This window comes from Loa loa (genome assembly GCF_000183805.2).
Source record: "Loa loa unplaced genomic scaffold supercont3.81, whole genome shotgun sequence".
Classification (NCBI taxonomy): domain Eukaryota; kingdom Metazoa; phylum Nematoda; class Chromadorea; order Rhabditida; family Onchocercidae; genus Loa; species Loa loa.
The window spans coordinates 157,983-173,693 of record NW_018108261.1 but is presented as its reverse complement, the minus strand read 5'-3'; the positions used below and the strand labels follow the sequence as shown (position 1 = coordinate 173,693).

At 29.9% G+C, this 15,711-nt stretch overlaps 1 protein-coding gene across 1 annotated transcript; it reads right to left on the bottom strand.

Annotated features, from left to right (window-relative positions):
• Window positions 1-457: 457 nt before the first annotated feature.
• Window positions 458-15,585, bottom strand: LOAG_17485 (unconventional myosin heavy chain 6; the record flags this gene model as incomplete). Its single annotated transcript, XM_020450146.1, has 33 exons — window positions 458-571; window positions 954-1,172; window positions 1,372-1,485; window positions 1,710-1,898; window positions 2,214-2,395; window positions 2,458-2,678; window positions 2,812-3,026; window positions 3,114-3,257; window positions 3,451-3,559; window positions 3,775-3,896; window positions 4,243-4,439; window positions 4,611-4,783; window positions 5,256-5,359; window positions 5,456-5,593; window positions 5,790-5,969; window positions 6,241-6,319; window positions 6,542-6,690; window positions 7,099-7,272; window positions 7,732-7,934; window positions 8,339-8,555; window positions 8,668-8,760; window positions 9,138-9,227; window positions 9,359-9,548; window positions 9,772-9,860; window positions 9,943-10,128; window positions 10,391-10,486; window positions 11,445-11,597; window positions 11,877-12,010; window positions 12,211-12,352; window positions 13,695-13,945; window positions 14,271-14,409; window positions 14,493-14,622; window positions 15,395-15,585. 33 exons carry the CDS (start codon window positions 15,583-15,585, stop codon window positions 458-460), a joined length of 5,127 nt encoding a protein of 1,708 aa, XP_020306228.1.
• Window positions 15,586-15,711: the final 126 nt, after the last annotated feature.

Genomic DNA, 15,711 nt, shown 5'->3' with positions numbered 1-15,711 from the left:
TCGTTAACTTTTAAGTAAAATTAAAGAGAGAAGAGAGAGAGAGAGAGAGAGAGGGATGATTGGAATAAAAATTGCTTGAAATGTACATCAACGCTGAGTAAGATTGCTTCTGAATCATCATTATCATGAAGTGAAATTATTCATATCTATTCCAGTAATTATCACTTAATATCGATTTAAATTCATTAAAATTAATTCATTGTGTTACAGTGGAATGTTACAGCTTATGATTTTTAATAATAATTAATTGATTGACTGAAGAGGAAGAGAAAAATTGATTGATCAGAAATTACTTATATTTCATTTCCTTTCTTGCATTCCAAAATTCAATTAGTGAGGTTATTTTTTGGTTTTAAAATGAATGAAGAAGGAAAATTCTTCCAATGCCTTTTAGATTTTGTTAAACAAGAAGATCAGAAATTCAATTAAGAAATGAAGAAAAACGATCTCATCCAATTCATTTATTACAGTAATCGATGGTATTGCTTTGAGTCGTTTCGGTAGAAGGTCGATTAAGGGTGCTGAGGAAGAGTCTAATGTAAGACGTTAATAAATCATCCATTTTGTATCCCTGCAAAAAAACACTTTAACAATGCATAAATATGAAATATGTACTTTAATCTGAAATAGTTTCATATTTTCAAAGATATTTTGATATCGTATTAGCTTCAGTTGACGTCTTCCTATTCAATTGACGCTTAATGACGTCGAAGTTGACGTTTAATCGTTTAATGACGTCAGTTATCATTTTTGCATAGCCATTGATTGATTGAAACAACAAGAAAAGATATCTGTTTCATAGTTAAGTTTTTTGATAGACACTCAGTATCAATGCAAGTTACGTCACTCGCTATCAATGCAAGTTACGTCACCTGCTATCATTGCAAGTTACGTCACCCGATATCATTATAAGTTACGTGACTATCTTTGAAAGTAACATATCGAGAGCTTACCAGCGATGTTTCCAAGAGTAATCGAGTACCTCGACCGCCCTTGATTAAATTTCCAATAGTCATATGAAAGTATGTATTACCGCTGTTCCAGTTGCTCAATATTGTAAATGGATAGTGGACAATACGTTGTTTAGTTGATGGATTATATAAATGGACGCCTGTTTTATTTATCGCTACCAATAATTTATCCGGAATTGCTAAATCTGATGATTGCTTTACCTGAAAAATTCCAGTTTCAGAAATCAGTTTTTTCTGATTTTCATTTAAGAACTAAAATTAAATTAAAATTAGATCACAGCCTATTATATCGATAAGAATGCAAATTTCTGCTTGAAATTTTGCAATGAAATTTTCAATCAATCTTGAGTATTCTTCCTTGAATTTTTAAAAAAATAACTAATTTTTGTGGGATAAATACCTCGAAGAACGTAGAACTGAAAGTTGGCCATTCAGCGATCGTTTTCAGGAAATGTATTTTGGCTTCGTTTGATGGGATATTCTCATAACGTCCAACGTATGCATTTGTTATAAACTTAAAAAATAAAATAACTAAGAATTTTATTAAAATTAAGAAAAGTAATAAATAATAACCATTATGCAAAAAAAAGAAAAAAACGAATGAAAATAATCCGCGAAATCTTCGATAAATTAATCAAAAATACAAAATTGAAAATGGATGTGATGAGAGTGTAATTAGCAAACATTCAAATTTGAATCATTAACAGTAAGATATGATTTAAAATGAAACAGCTCAACCTTTTTCCATTCAGTACCACTATATATCTTGATCATATCACGCGGAACGATATCCGCGATGATTTGCGCCAACTGTGATAATGGTGCTGCCTTATCATCACGAGTTCGAGCACGAAGTAATATAGCTGCTAATTCTACTACTTGCTTTCGAGTGACCGCATGATAACCACGTAAATATTTGGGCAATTCCTGGGAATAATTAATTGTAAAGAAAAAATATAAAAGAATTTTGAGTTAAGATCAATTTTTGAATAAAAATAAAGAAAAAAATTTTGGATAAAAATGAAATTCCGGATTGCGGAAAATATTTTTATGAATTTATCGTCTTTGTTTCCATCTTCCTCAAAGTATCTGAATGTTCTATTAGTGAATAATAAAGCATTAGTGTTTTAACTTTTTAGAATAATTATCTATCCTGAAAATAATGTTCTAAAACAGTATCAGAGCAATGATAAGATATATGATAAATATGTAGCATGAATTTTCACGAAAAGATATAAGAACCTGAGGATAGTGGAAAATGAGGTCAGCAATACGATCTTCTCCAGGTACTGTATTAATCCATAGCTTTTTCATGAAGAAAAGTTGGTAGGAGAAGTTAAATACAGTCCCATTTTTTGGATGCATCCATTCGAATAACTGACGTAGGAAGTCGAAGAAAAATTCGTTATCCGGAATTGAGATAACTAAAAGAAGAATAATTAATCGAATATTTTCTCTTTTCAAACTATACCAAGCATTTCATTACCTTTGCTATTAACTTTTACAAATAGAGCAAATCCATCCACGGAATTGAGCCCTAAATGTGTCGCAATTCGATGACAAAAATCTCGAGCTTTTGTTGTTGAATCTACTTCGATAATCTCATCTGAATTATCAGGAAAGAAAACTTTATGAAATATTTGTACAGTTCGTTGTCGTACTGCTTCCACTTCCACATCATGTGGTGGAAATTTTCGACGTCCAATCCTAAAATCATATATCAATTTAGATAAAGATGGAAAGAAAATTGAAAGAATAAAGATTACATCATTATTCTTTCATTTTTTTTAAAGAATAAACTGATCGATAATAAATGAAAATGACAATTATCAGATTGTACCGTTGGATTCGTCGAAGTCTAACAAGACAATGCAACGCTAAAGGATGTTGTCTTGTGCGAAAAAATAATTCCACTTCATTGAGGAGTGATTGACTTGGAGGGAATATACCGGTGCATAACCACATTAGCTCCCATCCATGCTCCATACTTATCGGATTGTAATTCCGCGTTAACTGTTTCATCAATTGACAGTACAATTCATCTCGAATGATTTCCTGTAAAATTATCAGCAATCAATAAACTATTGAATGCTTAAAAGTAATATCTTAGTTTCAAAAGAATGAAAAAAAAAATAAACGAACGTATTTAAAGGCTCCTTTGAAAACTTCATCGGTAAGTTCAGTGATGGTAAAAATGCGCCGACATGGATAATCTCCCATATATTTTAAAATTGCTAAATAACCTTTAATTGCTGCTTGTGATGGCTCTCTCTTTCCTTGTAATTTCTGCAAAATTCCTAATACTATAATCATGCTAAATAAACAGATCAATTATAGACAGATAATTCAATGTCACATAATGTTTCCAATAATTGTCATAGCTAAAGAAGAAATGTTAGATTGTCTTACAGTATAACGAAATTTGATATAATCGCCTTGAATCTTATAATCATTATGAGAGATATAAAAGTATCCAAACCTTTAATAAAGGCATCTTTATTGGTTCACGATTATAAGACCATAAGCTATATGGTGCATAATGTTCATAGAAACTTTCACTTAAGCCTTGTGGTGGTCGTGGTGCTGCTCTGTAAACTTCATTTTCAATACAGTATACTTATATAATAAAAAGATCACTTCAATAAAGTCAGTTTTCAGGTATTCTAAATTGAATATATTTAAAAATTAATCTTAAACAGTTTCCTGTGATATTTAACAATTCATAGCAGTAAGGCATAATGAAGGAAATATATAATTCAAATATTTATTTTAAAATGAATAAAATGAACAATCAAAAGATCACCTGAAATTATCATTAGCGAAACGTTCTAGCGTATGCTCGCGATTAACTACGAGATGATGAGTCATTAATGACATCTGCCGATTTATAGGACAACCAAGTTCTTGGGAACGTGACAGCATATCCTAAATGAAAATTTAATCAATGATAATATCATCATTTGCAATGAGTTAAATTGAATGTCACCAATGTGGGTGATTATTAGTACATCTGACAAAGGTTATCATTCTCAGAAATAATCCGTATGTTTCGTTTTTACGGTAAACTATTCTTTTTGGTGCATTTACTTATTAGTGATCTCTTGTACTAGGAAAGCATATTGAAACCCCCTTATCACATCATATCATAATTCCTGATATGAATATTCTGTGGGATAAGCTTCAATTAAATAAGAAAGATTACCAAATGTTAACTAATATATTAGTAAAAAACCATTCGATAATGTTGATATCAGAGCAAATCATAACTGACCATTGCCTCTACAGATGGTTTACATATCGTTGGAAGGACATGAACTAAATTAACAGGTATCATCCCTTGATTACCAGTTCTCATATTTTCTCCTTTAACAAATTGATTGTTGCGAAGTGATGCTCCACAGTACTCATCATTCAAGAACAATAAATCACCTTTTTTGAAATTCAAACAAGTATTCCACTCCTCCTTACCTAAAAGTATAATTGGTATTATAATTAGATGAGTGATTTTCATGTTAGCATTAAAAATAAATTGAAATTATATGGTAGAGATATCAGAAGTGGAAAATACTACATGGAATTTTGCGTATAGCTAATTGAAGAATAAATCATTAATCAAAATGATAAACACCTGAAAATTACCTTCACCGGTGAAATAATCCTGAAGAGCTAAAAGATATCTTGACCTATTTTTTAATCCATTTAAAAAAAATTCAACAATTTGTTTGATATCTTTTGTACTTAAAGACTCAAAGCAGTATTCTTCGCCACCGATCATTTCAATTGTAAGCATCTCGATACCATCTCTATCGTTTCTGAAATAATTTAGATTTTATTTCATCAAAAATTAAACTATTCAACCAATTAAGATAACATCTGATAACGCATAAGGAGAGAGAGTAGAGTTTACAAGGAAAGTTTATAATTTACCTTGCTTGAGACCTCTCAGATTGTTTATAGGTTAAGAACTGGAATAGAAATAACTTGATTGGATAGATATTGTAATTGATAATGAAAAGAAATAGAAGCGTTTAGGAAATGAAATTTAATAAATTTGAAGACGATCGAATATTTTTAAAATTATAACTCTATTTTATTGTTTAATTATTTGAGTGTAACTGTGGATGAAATAAGGAGGATGAGAAATAGAAGAATACAACTGTCACTAAAAATCGATAGCACTGTCAAATGAGTACAAAATTTAATTCAATCATTTTTTTTTCCCAACTTTTTCATGTTCAATGAGTCTTTGCTAATCAAAGATTTTGAAATTTTGATTTCACTTACGTTGTAGATACGATTCGTGAAATTTGTGGATAAGTAAGTTGCAAAATAACATCATCCTGACCATCGATCACGTAAATACCTTGCCAATTTACAGCAATCAGTAACTGAACAACATTTGATGATTAGATTTTAATATTTTAACAATTAATTTTATTGAATATAATCATTAATATTTAACTTATACAATTAATAGCATTTACCTGACTATCGGGTAAAGAAGAGCTAGCATAACTAAATGCTTCAAAATATCTGGAAAAAAGAAGCGGCCATTTTTGTTTAGCAAATGTCACCACATCTGCTTTTACTTCCTCTGCACTTGGATGGTTTTGTTGAAATTTCTACAATAAATAAACATTCCACTTATCATATTATCTCTCAGATGTAGAACATTATTTCATTATAGTCATTGATAAATGATTCATTTGATTCACTTATAGCATTATACCTAATGATGAAATGAAGTATGATCGATGTATGTGTGACAATCATGAGAATAATTATGCTAATTAGAGTAAACAGAAGGACATGAAATACCTTTCTAAAGGCATGAAGTACGAGATGCAACCATCGTTCATGATTGTTTTCGTTGGTGTCCAGAATATCATCCTCCGGAAGATACATCATCAAGCTATTTTCCAACTTATCTATATTTATTGCATCATCCTCGTGATAAATGTAGTACTGTTGAGCAGCAAGTACTGCCATTTCTTCCTCCTTATTTTATGAAATAATCTATTAATTATGAAAAAAAATTGTTCTGGCTACATTATCAGAATTAACAATTGATCCCAAATATTCCACTCTATTCTCTGATATTTTTAGAGAGAGGGAACTGAATCGGATAAGAAGACAATAACTTTTATTGCAGTAGGGAACAATTGGGTTTCTCTTATTTGTATATCTGAGAGCGTTCGATATTTTCTTCGTAATCACTCTAATCAATAGCTTATTATCGTAAATAAGATGATAAACATAGTAAGCTGACCTTAGTAGTGCGATATTCGCCGCATTTGACACCTCGAATGATTTGATGATAAATGAGATTTGTGCTTATGGAATCAGTGCTAAAAAAATGTGAAACATTTTCTTTTCAATTATTTTTAATTAATTTTAATGCATATTATGAGAAGCATTCCTGCTAATATACTTAATAAATATGAGAGTAGGAGGATATGCTTAGCGGAATCTCTTTGAGAAATTGTTAAAAGATTAGATCTGCGGAAAAAATCTGTTTATTATGGATAGTACCATTGAAATATTAACAATATAAATATTTTGAATACTACCTTGGATCATGCCATGGACTGAAAATTTCTTTCCTATAAAAGAAACGCCATGATGAATTTACAGCTTCCTTGATTGTTTCCGTTGCGTATTGTTCGCATTGACTTATTGCATCCATGATATGGCCCGTTCCGGAACCGAGCGAAACGACCTGCGGCGCATATTCTATACATTCATTATTGCGCCTTGTTGTGCAAAAAATTCTCTTTGAATTTTTTTTTTTTTTTTTTAAACATAACTATTAATGATAAATTGTTAGACAATAATCCTTGCTAGTAGAGTAAAAAGTGGAAGAGAGAATGAAAAATAAACTGATGAAATCACAGAAGGGTAATTATTCATTAGAAATAAGTTGAATTTGAATTAATTAACAAATTTAGCTGTAACGATAAGTTAATGAGAAAAGTAAAACATAAAATAACATTTTGTAATATTTCTAAAATAAATTTATACACTCACTGAGCGAAATATTAATCATTTTATCGAATTTCACAGTAGTATTAACGATCTGAAAGTGATAAGTAATGAAAAAAATAAATAATAAAAACTAAAATCCTACCTTATCAAAGTATGTGATATAAAGAGAAAATCCAAACGAGTCCTTGAGTGTGATACTATCGGCAACTTCATCACAGATCTCCTGAGATGTTGTCGCCGAGTCTGCACATACCGTAATCATAGTACCATCCATGAGTGTAATATGGACTGATATAGGTTTCTTCATCTTTGATGCCTGGAAATAGTTGAATATATGAATTCTTTAATATGCAAATTAAGACATTTTAGTTTGGAAGATTAAAGACGACTTGTATCTTTTTCGTTGAAAACACAGCTTAAGAAGTTTCATCGTAATAAGAGATAAGACTGTATTTAATCGGATAAGAAATTTTGAAGTGAAAACTTTTAGATTTAAATTCAAATTTTTCAATGTTTTCGGGAATTTAAAATTGAAGATTAGTTTTAACATTTGATCGCAATAAGAAGATTTTATTTCGTAGCAATTATCAAAATAATAATTTTTGCTTCTTTCAATTTTCCACATTTATAAAGTCGCATTCTTATGAATAAAGTAGGATTGTTATGTAAAAGTAGAGTTGTTCCATGGTACCGTAATCATTGGACGACATACTGTATTGGATGAATCCAGTTCGAAACTGGAAACGGATTACACATACAGAAAGTTAAAAATAACCTGTATCTCTACGGAATTAGGAGGATAATTACGTGTTCCGTTTGCTAATGTTCGTTTCAATTTACTTTCCATATATTCCGCAAAACGTCCAGTTGGGCAGGTTTGTCGTATGAAACATTGCAAATAGGGCAAAAAACGATCCGTTGGACCAAAACAACCCAAACATAACGATAACAGTATCCAACCACGAGCGCATGAACTTCCTGATGGATTTTTTGTCAACTGTTTACATATTTGACAGTATATTTCATCCCTGCAAAATTATCGTTGTATTTTACAAACTCTTCGTTCCACTTTCCTGTTCTATTTAGTATTGTTTGGAAAAGTTTATTTGCGACAAAAGGCAGAATTAATTATCTTTGGCATTAATTAGATGAATATTACCTATCTGCTCAATTGTCTTTCTCCATTCTCTTATTAATTTTCAAGAAATTTGGAAATTTGAAGAAATTTACTAAATATTCATACAAAAAAAAAGCTAAAAAAATCTTTTGATATTTAGGAAAATATAGGAAAAGAAATATTTAGGAATTACTAACACTTTTATCAGATTAAATTCTCAATTTTTTGAAATTTAAATTCCTACCTTATATCTGGCGTAGAATACCATGTCCAACAATAAATTGCAATTTATCCTGGTTAGACGGTATATCTTCATTCAAGAATGTGTTATAATACTGCTGATAGCTGCCATATTCGTTGACATTTCTCGTTTGCATTCCATGTTCGTCAGGTGATACATCGGTGTGTGATGTGATACCATTCTGTTGCGGAAAAGCCAGCTCCATAGTTGAGGAATGATACTTTTTTGAACTAAATAATAGCTGAAAAGAAGAGATGATCTGAATGAGTTTCTGTTAGCATCTATCCTCCATTCTATCCTACTTCTAATCATACTTTTTTCCGCAGTAGCATCAAAGTTCACGTACAGCTTACCTGCTCATAGTCACTTTCACGTTGGTTTCTTCTTTTGAACACGTTTCGACTATTTACAGCATGCAGTTTGCTCATTACAGATGTATGTTTGACCTTCAATTTATGGGATACATGTAAATCTTTACAAAAAAATAATTAGCTAAAATCTTTAATCTTTAGTCTTTAGTCTTTAGTCTTTAGCTAAAGTCTTTAGTCTTTAGTCTTTAGCTAAAGTCTTTAGTAAATCCTTAGTTAAAAAATTTCTCTCTTCGATGGTTTGAAGAGAAGAAAGTACTATCCATGCAATGAGCATTATGAGATAATCATAGGTAATGTCCACTTGAGCTCTTCGTCGTGTCTCCTTATAGCGAGAGATAAGACGACACAATGAGTGATACCATTAGCTATTGAGCTAATAGCTAACAATAGAACGCAAAACTGATGAATCCAAATGAAACATGAAATGAGTAAATTAATTTAAATGAAAGTACGTTTTCAAGATTCTGCGAAGGTGATAAGATTTTTGGTTCCAATATGTCTCCCATAAAGCGTTGTATTACTGACCAAATTGCTAATGAGGCCTGTAAATTCGATTTTAGCAATAAAACATTTATACTATGATAGTATTAATGATAAATGAATCAATCCGATTTGATCTAAATAAATGAATTAACCGGAATTAACCGGAATATTAACAGTTAACCGGACTTACAGCACGATCAAAATCGGAATCATGTGGCAGCAATGAAATGCGAAGTGACTTTCGTGTATAATAAGCATTGTTTTGTATTTGAAAATATGTTGCTGCAAATTTTTCAAATTGAAAAGCAATCAGGTTGTTATCATTTGTTGCTTCTGTCGTTTTATTATTGCAAGTTGTTGACCGATGACAGGAATATTCGCTGAAATTATTGATAATGCACTGATAATGGTAATAAATGTATTGGGGCTTAAAAGTTTAAGCTTAATTTAACAAAGACAAAAAAACTTGCAAAATTTTAGAATTAATTTGTACAGTTTCAAAATTTTATGCTTAATTACACAGCTTTGGATTCGATTTTTGAAAAAAATTTTAAATTCAAACTTTTTTAAACCAATTTTTTTTTAAATTTTTTGAATTGTTACGTTTTATTTTGTTGCTGTCGCCTTTCAGTTTGAATTATATCACAAGGAGAAATGCTATTAGATGATGAGTAACCAAATAAATGTTCTATCTGAAAATTGATAAAAGAAATATGTCATAAAATTTTATTAACTTTTAAAAATTTAATATAACTATTTCAGATAAAACATAACCAGAGCAATATCGCAACCATCCATATTGCTAGAAATTGATGTGATACTAGTCTTACAACTCAGTATATCATCCTCTGATACCATCATTGCAGGAAATCGTTCACCGGATTCAATTTTATGCCGGAGTGTATTTCGTATCAATGCACCACGACAACGAGCCGGAACAAAAAAAAATTTATTATTTTGCTTTTAAGTCTCAATTAATAATAATTGAAAGTATGAAGTTTGATATAATGTACTGATAGAATTAGGAGAATAAGACTAAATGAATGTTTATGAAAGTTTTATGTCTTGTGGGTTTATTCGATGTTTCACAAGAAAAAAAAAAGGTTAAAATTGCATATATCAGAAGAATCATTTAAAAATAAATTCAAAGATTGGATGAAAAATTTTCAGGTCAAACTTTTTTTTCAATTCTTTTAATAATTGATACACATATAAAAGAAACCTGGAATTGTGTTATGATAGCTCGAAATAGCTTGTAATGAAGGACAATTTGCCTTGAACGAAGGATCGCTTGAAGTCTCGCAAATCCCAGTCGTATCTAAAATCCAACTTTTCTTAACTTACCTATCCACCAGATATTTACAGCATAATGTTCCATACCTCCCAAATTATTTTTGACCTCTAATTATGCTAGTAATTCAGGTTAGAATTATTGAACATCAAAACTTTTTAAATTATTCAAAATTTTGAACTGCCAATTTGCTCTCTATTGATATGACATGATTATTTGACATTAAAATTTGAGATATCTTAATTTTCTTAGATAAGAGATAAAAGGAAGGAAGGAAGTTGGATAACTCATTTATCCGGAATAGACAATAACTTCTAGGAATGAATCCACTTAAGTTTTCAAAATGCTTTGAAAACAAAGTTATGAAATTTCAGAATCTTGCTTTACATAGGTAAGATGGAGCCATTGTAACCTTTATTCAACAGTAGCACAAATCCAGGACTCTTTAAAATTTTTCTTAAGGCCATAAATCAGGGTTACAATATATTGCAGTTGTAATAACTATTTTATTTTCACTTCTGCTAATGTTCGGAAAGTACCGTTCAGGCTTTTACTTTATTTTCTTCATCAACCTTCTTGACCCCTTCTTACCACTTCCAGTATAACGATGAATTTTCCAATATTTATCATGTCATCAGGTCAAACTTTATATCTGCTTATCAGTATAGATAATATCACAAAGGTTGACCAATCTCTTGACCTATTTTAGCATCCTTATCTCCTCCTAATATCTAACTTCCTAACAAAAAAAAAAAAAAATCTTGTAAAAATTTTAGATTTTAATTTCTTAGCTAAAAATTTGTTTCCAATTAATTAATTATCTTTGTATTAATAATGTATATGTACTCCATTACATGATATAAATAATGGAAAATTGATCACTATTTTTATATTGGGAATGATTCAATAAAAAAGCTGTAAATTTAAATTTCTTCAAATCTGATGCAAATTGATAAATTTCAAATCCATGGAATATTATCATTACCTGATGATAACGTTGACGTTGCACATAACCTCGCCAATATTTTTCAATAATTATAGCAGCAGCTTTCATTTGTTTAAATTGTATTCGATGAATCCATCCACGAACAGTTTTCTGAATTATTGTTACTCGCAATCTTAACATACGATCGTGTTCCTGAATTACAGTATTATTAGAATTGTATTTATATTTATATCCTTTAAGAATCGTAACCCAATTAAGAATCCAGCTTGAATCATCTTGAATTACCTTTTTAATAATATTGAAATAATTAGAATGTTTCACTTAAATGCTTGAAAGTTTATAAAATTTTTTCTCATTTTAAATAATTTAAGTGGAATTTTAATATTTATTTATGTGATGAAAGCAACAAATGAGTCATTTTAAGCAACAAATGAGTCATATTAACTTTTTACTTTACAATAAATCCATTACTTGTTGAAGTAGCAAATTTTGCGCTTCCTTTAAGAATATCATTGTTTTCCCAAGCCTAATATCAGCTTTTAATCCCAAAACAGTATTACAAATTCGTCGTGATGCCACACGACAATCTATTGTACTCGGTGGGCCTAAAATTTGTTCCTATTGCAATTTATAAAATTGTTTTTGAACTATTTCGGGAAAATAATTTTGGTTTTAAAATAAAATTTATCCGAGGCTGAGATTGAATTTTTATAATTTCAAGTTATAAAATTTGAGGCCTCCAGGATGAATATATAAAATTCAAAATTTCAGAATTTGGTTAATTCAGTGAAATTAAAATCCTCACCAATACCATCGACAAGCAATCGGTAACGTTCCACAAAGTATTCATACTGATATCGAATCGGATAACCTGATTTCCGAATCCTGACCATTTCCAGTAAATTCATATAATGCATTTGCTTGTAAACCATTTCACGCTCCATAAACTTTAATTAGGTTTCTTTAGTGTAAAAAAGGAAAAGGTTACCTTTTGTCAAGTTTATTAAAATGTATTATTTTACCTTTCATTTGTGACAAATGGAGGATTTTTGGTTATTAAAAATCCATTTTAGGACTCTTATCCTATTACGATCTTGTATCACCTAATGAGTAGAGAAAGAAAGAGAGAAAGAGAGAGAGGGAGAGAGAGAGAGAGAGAAGGATGAGAATAAAAATATTTTATTTAAATAAAATATTTTATTTTTGATATTTTATTTCGTAACAACAAGTATCCATAGAATCCCTTTATTATCTTTCCTTTCTTTTTTTCAGACTACACAGAGAAATAGAAATTTGTCAACCTCCACTGTTTCGTAAAATTTCAATAGCTTTGATTAATTTCTCAGACTCTCTTCGATTTGTACAACTATAACATTATCATAACAGTCTAATAATTTACTGCAACTTTACTCGGAGAAGATAGAATCATACACTTTAGAAAAATTTGCAGTCATGTTCTATTAGCTTAAAACAACCAGGTAGTTGCAGTCGTGTTCTATTAGTCTAAAATATTACAACCAGGTAGTTGCAGTCATGTTCTATTAGCCTAAAATATTACAACTAGGTAGTTCCAGTCGTGTTCTATTAGCCTGAAATATTACAACCAGGTACCATATGCTTACAATAGAGGTTCCTAGAAGTTTGGCAACTTCTCACTATCTTTCATTGTTGTTATTCAAAATTTTCCAATTAAACAAAAGTGCTGCAAAATTAGAAATTGAGATCGAGAGTTGGGAATGTATCGGAGATATGCATTCTTAGATGATAACGAAAATAACAGGTATTAAAGGATGATTTGGTTAGTACCGGTATACAGCTCTTGTTATGCCTTCAAAACATCCCAGTTTAGTATCTTTGAAACCCATTTATAAATCATTTGAATCAGTCTATACCAGTTAGTTACTACAAACTGATAAGTGAAGAAGTCAAAAAATGAAGGTCTCGACAATTGCGCATTCGCAAGCTTATCTCTTGTTATGATTGTTAGCTTTTTGAGGTAAAGTAGTATCAATCTTAATATAATTTTAAAAACAATACTTTGGCATATATCTTACATAACTTTCCCGGAGAACAGGGAATGATTTGAGGTAATATTGCCATTATAATGAAATGAGGAAATCCAAAGATCTATGTAATTTTCTTGGAAAGCTAACAATAATTTCCAGTTCTTTGGATAAAGTTGAAAGTTTATGGGTTAATAAGTTTGAATGAATTAATTAATTAGCTTAGATGAATTAGTTAATTAGCTCCTATGTATATTTCAATTAGTAAAATTAATTGTAAATTTACCAATGGTCGTTTGATTCCATTTGGTATAATGCAATTGATAAAGAAGGGTTCTTTCTGCTCCAAATTTGCAACTAAATTCTCCACTAATTTCTTAAAATTACTGGCAACTGTAGGATGCTTATTTCGCATCATTGACATATCATCATAATTGTAGACATCATCAAACAGTAATCTAAGAAGTCGAAAGTTACTTCCATGTAAAAGTTCAAGTAAATCGGAAGAAAATTTCTCGCGATTTTTATCAATAAAACCTGAAAATAAACATGCAATGGAATTTCTTCAAATATTAGGTTAACTAAAAAAAAAAATGCAAAGTTCTGAATTAATTTTTGATTTAATGAGAAAAGTAATCATAATACTATCATCAATATATCATAACTTATGTATGAGTACAATTAGTTGTAGTATCACAATAATGATGCTGAAGTGTCACATGATATGATTAGAGTAAGTTGCTTAGTCTAAATATCTGATCATTATTGGTTGATATGAGAATACTTCAAGTATTACGACAATCTATTATTATGAATAAATAGAAAAGAGGATAAGAGAGAGAGAGAGACAGAAAAAAAAAACCTTTAGAATGATAGAAAACAATGCCAGCATAATGAGTTACACCAAATGATTTATCTAAATCAGATTGAGGCTTAAAATATAATCCCTTTTTGTTTCCATGATGTGTATGTAATTTTTTGAGCATACTTTGATCGGTACCCTGAAAAATTAGGAAGGAATTAACTTTCTTGTCATTTACTTCAGATATTCCATCCTTTATCATAAGATAATTAGCATGCAAACCTTTGGTAGAATACTTTCTTCATCCATAATTGACATAATACTCATTGGTCCTAATGTAATCAAATCTAAAACTTCTTTATCATCCATAATTTCGATAGGTTCCCAATTTATTTGTTCCATATCATAGGTGCTGAAACCTTACTCTTTATTAGTTCAATTAATAGAAAAAATATATTCTGGAAGATTTTAATATTCACTAAGAATTATTCCTTATATACCATATGGAAATTTTCATCAATCATCAGAGAACAGTGATTCTATTGAAGATATACTCTTTCAGTCTATAAAAATCAGCAAAGTTCCGGAAATCAAATCATGCTGATGTTAAGCTGATTTTCCTATTTGGATTAATGCTTTAATTCTATAAGTGATGTGTCAAAATAATCAAATTTAAGCAAATGAAACTGAAGTTATTTAAGGTCAGAATGTGTTAAGACAAAAAAATAAATTGTTTGATTGATCAATTGATAAATCGATCAATTGATTAATTTATCATTGATCAGTTAATCAGTACAGAGAGCGATATTTTATATGAACACACGTTTATCTTGCATTCGTTTATCTTGCATCTTGCATTTATCTTGCATTCGTTTATCTTGCATCTTGCATTTATCTTGCATTCGTTTATCTCGCATCTTGCATTTATCTTGCATTCGTTCAAATGAGGTTTAGATTATAAAAATGGTTAGTGTCCACAAGTGATGACGTTCCAAAATGTCCATCTGTACATATATACTATCACTTAGTCTTATGATTAACTAAGAAAGACGAAATTTCCACTGACTCTAATTCAATTTTGCCCATTATAAATGTTTATTTCTTTTTTTTTCGTTTCACTCATCACTTTATTAATACTGATAATTGCTAGCAATTTTACTGATAACCGCTAGCAATACACCAACCTTTGTTCCATTTTGAATATGAAATTGATGAATAACTGATGCAAAACTTCGTTCATATAATTTATGCAAAATTGCTCGAAACTATTACGAGTAAAATTCTCGAAACCGAAGATATCAAGGATTGAAATGGTACCATTGTGTGATCCTTCTTTCCGAACTCTCAAAAATATTTCATTCATAGGATGGTTCATTCATTCATTCATTAATTTAGTACCTTTATACCTCATCCTCTCTTTTATACAACAATTTTAAGTACATTTTAATTGCTAGAGAATAAAATTTAGTTGTATAGGTGATCGGTAAGGTTAAGTAAATCT